We start from the raw sequence: 6,728 nt of genomic DNA on the forward strand, positions 1-6,728 counted from the left end.
GATGCAGGTCATATTCTAACATAAGCAGATCTAAGATCAAAATTGCCAACATTAACATCTTTTAGGTCCCTTGTTAAAAATTAAAAATTAGCAGTTATAATATAATTATTTGCCATCAGTTCTGTTGGTCTCCACGAGATGGCCACAGAACTCCACAGCAGAATATTAGTCAACATCTCATGACCTTAGTTTTCTATTCAGTGTATCTGGCTAATTGTAACGGATGTTGAACTTCACAATACTAACATCACAATATGGTTGTGACTAATACTGAGTTACAGCCGATAGTGCCTTACGAAGCTCAGGTTTGAAAATAGAGATATATAAATAGATATTTTGACTAACTTTTTGCTAGCAGCCAGACTAATCCATGAGTAAGGCTAATTTAGTGTTTTTATTTATTTTATATTTTTGCTCTTGTTGTTTTGTTTTTAGTTGTTGCACTACGGTCACTACTAGTTTCTTTCCATGTGGCATGCTCAATGGTTCTTTCATCATTATAAAGTCAAAGAAAAAAAATCTCAAAGGACAACAGTGGGGTGGGGGTGGTATAGCCTTTATATATTTTGTGGCACATTATTCCTATTCGTAAGTCATACTTTAAAGACAGCAGCCTGAAACACATTTGGGTTTTATTCCTTATTATCACTGTAGTAATTCATTACTTAACAGCTTAAATATTATAAGATATTTTATTTGAATTATTGAAACTAGATTATTGCATTTGGAAAGATGTTAGGTTAGCATACATAATGCATATTAATAGTTTAACAACAACTACAACAACAACAACAACAACAGCAACAACAACAACAACAACAACAACAATAATAATAATAATAATAATAATAATAATAATAATAATAATAATAATAATAATAATAATGGGCTTACCTAAAATTTATTCAGTCAATAATAAATGTTCAAACAAAACAAAATAGTGTTTTTTTTTTAAAATAATACATTGTCTTACTCTGACTAGTATGTCCACAATGCCATTTCAAGACCTTTAAGATGCTTCAAGCTCAACTTAAAATGACATCATCATTAGTCACTGCATTTTAATTAAACTGTGTTCTGAAAATGTATATCTTTTGGAAATCTCTGCAAAATGTCTTTAAGGGCAAGAAGAGCAAAATTGTAAATGTTTCCATGATGTTGCATTCATGCTCCGAAGGATACAGACTGAAGCAAAATTATTATAGTATAATAATTATATACTATAATGTCATCATTATAGTAATTAAACATACTCTAATTACAGGCTAATGTCATTCTACTGATGCTGATGTTTTGCAAATAAATCTTGTCTTGGTGTTTGATGTTACATAAAAATGAACATTGCTTTTCTTTTTCTCCTTTTATGCCTGTTAGATATTAGAGGAAGCAGTACGCATTCTGAAAAAGACTCATTACTGTAAACTGGTAGAATGAACAAGAATAAAAACCTAAATGATCTGCTGAGTTATTCAAACACTTAGCTATATATGACTTGACAAATTCATGCTTCCTTATGTTAAGTAGGAAGGTGCCTGCTTACGCTCAGTGATAAAGGAATTACTATTTGTGTGAGTATATGTGTAAATGTATGGGGAAAATCTATTATATTTTCTTGAATAAAATACACTTTATCACTTAAAGCATGTAATTATTTTAAATTATATCATGAATAAGATATTGACCTCAAACTCACATACTCCTGTGGTCCTGTAGAGGGAGCTTTCTCCTACCTTTTTATGCAGACTGTGGAAGTGGCATACTCCAACTCCAACTCTCAGAGAGAGAGAGAGAGAGGGAGCTTATGGGAAAAATGAACTATCGTTCTTTGCTACTGTCGTCAATTTGTGAGAAAAATTACAGCATAATTAGTGATCAGGCTGCATTAAAAGCTAATCAGATGAGGAATCATTTGTTTTGGCTGTATTCAGAATGTTTTTTCTGTTCATTCATATAACTGGGGATTCCCTCTTGTAGATGTCTAATTTTGCCACTGATTTTTTGTGTTTTTGTGGCAGTAGTTGCTGGCAGAAGGAATATTATTAAAAAGAAATTCTAACACTCAAAGCACAAAACAATATATAAAATGTTAACTAATATTTGAATTAGTAAAATACAAACTGTTTCCAAAATTATTTGCCTGCATTTAGAGGGCAATGCATCTTTAAAATGATAATAAATAAATTATAAATCTGGAAAATGCATTCATGAGAATCAGAGACATTATATAAATCTTGAATTTTCTATTCTATTAATCTTATTATTCTTTATATTAACCTTTTGCTCTACGTTTATGTTCTGTAAAGCTGCTTTGAGACAATTGTATGTCAATGTCAATTGTAAAAAGTGCTATACAAATAAACCTGAATTGAATTGTATAAATATTACTAAAGCTTGTATAATTTTGGAAAAGCGAAAAAAGCACTACTGACAAGGGTTTTTTTTTAATTTATTTATAGCCCTGAGTAACTGGTTAATGTTCATATAAATCATTAGCATTTCTGATCTGTTGTGGATGACAATGTCTTGAGTGTGTTTGAAAGGAGTGACATCATTTGTTGTGAGAAAAACGTTAACATCCTGCCCTCAAAGCCCGGTGGCTCTTGAAGTGGGATTGAACTGACGACTAGGCAAAGCGAAGACTCATCTATCCTTTTCTTTGATGTTGAAGTGGAGAAGGCTGCTTTCAGAGACCAATCAGTGTTCACCCTTTTCACATATTATTCAGAGATCTTTACAACAAAAACCTTTCAGTAGAAACTGCTTTTAAAACGTCAATATGCTGTCACAAAATCAAGACTCTTACAAGTAGTTTGGAATATTTTTTAAATCCTACATAATCACTATACATATAACTAATTTCAGTCCATAATTTAAAAAAAAATACATGTACAAAAATACATTTTCTAACACATATCATATTGAAACATTGACCTTATACAGTAAATATTGTATACAAACACATTCACCCCAAATATTACACAATTAGGTCAATTATTAAATACTGTTATGTAGACATGGATAAGAAGATAATACATCCCATTCATAATCGTAATCCCCTATAGCATCTCTGAACTCTTGATTACATCTCTAAAAGTAACACAAGCTGTCTGAGGATGATTTAACACATTGGTGACCTTGGTGAGTAGTCTACTTCTGACACACAACCACTTGGAAGTATTCCAAGGAAAACTTTTAAATATGAGTGGCTTATTGTTAGCTCAACGCTTAACAGTCTTGAAACCAAAGCCTGGTTTCAAAGCCTCATTATTAGTTTTAAAACTGAATCTCCAGCTGTGGAGTGTCTGCTGATGGTATATGATACATATTGTGAAAACAGAAACTCAGTTCAGAAGGCAGTACATGTTTATACACTATTTAAAGTAACTTAAATGCCAAGCATAGTGACTACCTGGTGCATAATTTAAATAATCTCTGCTTCCACCTGGATATCTCTACAAAATGTTTTGACAAAATCTTTTACTGTTTATCATCAAAAATAATGACTCTATTTCATACATAAAGCAGCAATGCAATAACTATTGAACAAAATCTTGATTAATTTACATTTTTTTAGAGACAATGTTCATCGTTAATGATCCTCATTATAACGAAAACTGTAAATCAGGATTGAATGAGTGTGTAAAGACCTTAACATCATATATTTGCAGTGGGTACTGTACAGTACAGTATGTGGCAACTACAGACAATATGTCTCTTCACATTTTGTTTTGGTGTTGTAACCACAACACATGAACACGTTTCCATATATGCGGTTATTCCAAGGACCACCGAGTGAACACTGAACCTATCGGCAGGAGCATGTCTCCACTGACATGTCGGGGTAGTTCTTTAATACAATGTTTTTGGCTTCGTCCAGGAAGAGGACGCTGAGAGGGTTCATTTTCTTAGGTACACAGCAGGGCTCCGGGATGCCTGGAATGATACCAACCGTCTTCACTATACTTTGAATGGTTGCATGGTTGGATGGGCGAACAACCTAAAATAGAGGAGAAAAAAAAAACGCAGATTGAATAACGTACAAAGTGTAGGAAAGTAACTTCAAACACATTCTTCTCTCTGTATTTTTGTTCAGAGTTTGAGAGGACACAATCTCAACATTTCAAACCACCCTTAAAAACTTTTCAACTGACTGTTTAAAGTAGTGGAAAAAAGGAAAACAAGAAAATTAGTCCCTCTAAAACACCATTAAAGCTCAAACTATGTGAACTCAATTACACTTAATGCTTGTGTGCTTCACTAATGCTGGAACTGAACGCTGTGTGAAGGAATTCTTTGTGTAAAGTCTGGCTACAAAAGACATTTTTAAATTTTTCAATATGTCTAAATGATTTACTCTAATCTATGAAAGTGTATAATAACCAGTATAAGATGTTCAAACCTTATGTATGGGAAATTCACACGTTCCTGTGCAGTAGTAGGCGTCAAAGGATTTAGGGGACAAGATCCATTCACTCCAGCCAATATCTGCAAAATCCACCTTCAGGTACCTCCTGGAACAGACACGAGGCTCTCTCCACTGTCTCCTCCGTGCTTTCTTCATGGTTTTCTCATCAAAGCTGAGAACCTGTAACTTGTTCAGTCCATCAACATGCCCTTGGTCTTTCTTCCTCTGCTCCTTTTTAGAAGTCTTTGGCTTCAGTGATAGATAAGTGCTTTCCCACTTATCATGCTCCTTGAAGCTGTTATACTCCACCTCAGGAAGCTCATTGTTCTGGATGGGGTCAGGAAAATACAAGTCCCTTTTAACCCGCATATCAGGTGAAGTGTTTGAAGATGGAGTGGTCTTGTCATCTGCGGGAAATGGGTCATACCTCTGTAAGCTCATGGCCACACTGTTAGGCTCTGAAATTGCTTGGTCATTGGCATACACTAGAACGTATGGCATTCTGAAGGCTGACAAGTGCTCCTGATACCTCTGGTATTTTTTGCCATAGTCAAACTCCAGAGTTATTACAGCCTGCTCCCTGAGTCTTGCTTCCTTTATGATTTGAGACATGTCTTTTGTTTGCCATATCCCTCTACTGTTTGGGTAAAAAGTGATGTTCCCAAGCAATGAGCCCAAAGGTGAATCAGAGGAATAACCTCGGAATAAAAGATGAAATGATGGCATGTAGTGATGGTTCTGGATATGACAGGAAGGACTGCGGAAGCGCTTGCAGAACCAGGACCTCTGACGTGGCCGTTTGTCAAAAGAGAAATGAAGTGTGGATGTGAGAACGGTCTCAGAATCTTGAAGCAACGTTATATTTAGGTGATACAAAACACGTTGTTCCAAGCTTTCTGCAGGGAAACAGAGAACAACTGCTAGTTATATATACGATGTAAAAGCGGACCTCAACAGCAGGCTTTTTGTTCTAAGAAAGGACAAAATGAGGTGATACATTACTCCTGAAGCAGCTGGAACCATGTGGATGTGATTATTTAAGCTTCCTTATAAGCCTGCCTAGAATCTAGTAATGTGATATCAATAATACATTCTGATAAAACATTTTTTGTAGACTGAAACAATGTTAAAATTTGCCTTTGCCATTAAGATACAAGTCCTCTATAGCTTTTTAATGTTTTTTTTGTTCATTTTCAGTATACCTACAAAGCACATGATTACAGTTTAATGTTAAGGAGTTGGTCAGTTCAGTGAAAATCTCTCTCTTCTGCCACTTCTGAGACTAAACATAATATTTGAAATGATTTTTGACATTTGTGTATACAATATACATTTACCTTATTCTTACATAGCCGGAGAGAATAAACTTTTACTAAACACATCACAGAAGACTGAATGATCTTGACAATATAAGTATAATTTCTTTTTTAAACCACTTGAAATTTACACTATCTGTATGGTGCACATACAAACTCACCAGGCTTGGCTTTAAAACTTCTCACAGTATTTGTATTTTTTGGCCAGTTCTGCTCTCTGTTGTATTTCTCGTAGAGTCTGAACATATGCTGTGATACTCTGTCTGTTTCCGTGCTGTCACTGACTTCATCAGGTGGTACATCCAACACAAAGCCTGACACTTCTTGGGCAAGAAGACATATGGTCGAAAAGAGCAGCAGGTGATCCAAAACGGTGCATTTAAAAGCCATGATTAAAACAAACAAAAAAAAAACAAAACAAAAAAAAAACACTTCGATCAAGACAGACAATCTTCCAAAGAACCAGCGCGCAAACTAAAAAGAAAGAGTGTAAAAAAAGTCAAACAAAAATAAAACTAGATCATGCATCCAGAGACCACCTTCACGAGTTACCCGTTAAAACAAGTTTCCGCTTTAGTATTTTTTCCCTTTAGTGACGCACTGAATAAAAGTGTCAGGAGAGTATCCGCTGTGTCTTGGATAACCTGTTGAATGTGCGCTTGTTTCTTATGAGCGCCACTAAAACGTGGCTCAGAACATATGCTGCACTGGAGGCTGACGCACGCGCGTAAGAACCAACAGCAAGCAGGGGAAAGCACGTAAACCTGACAGCACCCTATATTATACTGCTACACTACATACTACTGATACTATAGGAAGCATAGTATAGTATGGATTAAAAAAAAAAATACACACGAGACCTGACATTCAGGGCTAGATAATAAGCGATTATATTATCTTATAAAGTAGATCATTACAAGATATTTTGCCTTTTCGCCCCATCTAGCTGATAATATTAAAACAATTGTAATTTAAAGGATAAAATCGTCATAAATGTGAAATAAACA

At 34.8% G+C, this 6,728-nt stretch overlaps 1 protein-coding gene across 1 annotated transcript; it reads right to left on the reverse strand.

Annotated features, from left to right (window-relative positions):
- Positions 1 to 2,430: 2,430 nt before the first annotated feature.
- gdf10a (growth differentiation factor 10a) lies at positions 2,431 to 6,409 on the reverse strand. Its single transcript, XM_060872470.1, has 3 exons — positions 5,883 to 6,409; positions 4,400 to 5,301; positions 2,431 to 3,997 (listed from the first exon to the last, which is right to left on the reverse strand). Exons 1-3 carry the CDS (start codon positions 6,109 to 6,111, stop codon positions 3,806 to 3,808), a joined length of 1,323 nt encoding a protein of 440 aa, XP_060728453.1. The 5' UTR covers positions 6,112 to 6,409; the 3' UTR covers positions 2,431 to 3,805.
- Between the last annotated feature and the right edge of the window lie 319 nt (positions 6,410 to 6,728).

The sequence above is a fragment of the Tachysurus vachellii genome, chromosome 6 (assembly GCF_030014155.1).
Source record: "Tachysurus vachellii isolate PV-2020 chromosome 6, HZAU_Pvac_v1, whole genome shotgun sequence".
Taxonomy (NCBI): Eukaryota; Metazoa; Chordata; class Actinopteri; order Siluriformes; family Bagridae; genus Tachysurus; species Tachysurus vachellii.

Coding starts and splice junctions, on each gene's coding strand:
- gdf10a (XM_060872470.1), bottom strand. CDS start 6,111: ATGGCTTTTAAATGCACCGTTTTGGATCACCTGCTGCTCTTTTCGACC. Junction 5,302..5,882: donor AAGTTTTAAAGCCAAGCCTG/GTGAGTTTGTAT, acceptor GTTTCCCTGCAG/AAAGCTTGGAACAACGTGTT. Junction 3,998..4,399: donor GTGAATTTCCCATACATAAG/GTTTGAACATCT, acceptor CCTCTATTTTAG/GTTGTTCGCCCATCCAACCA.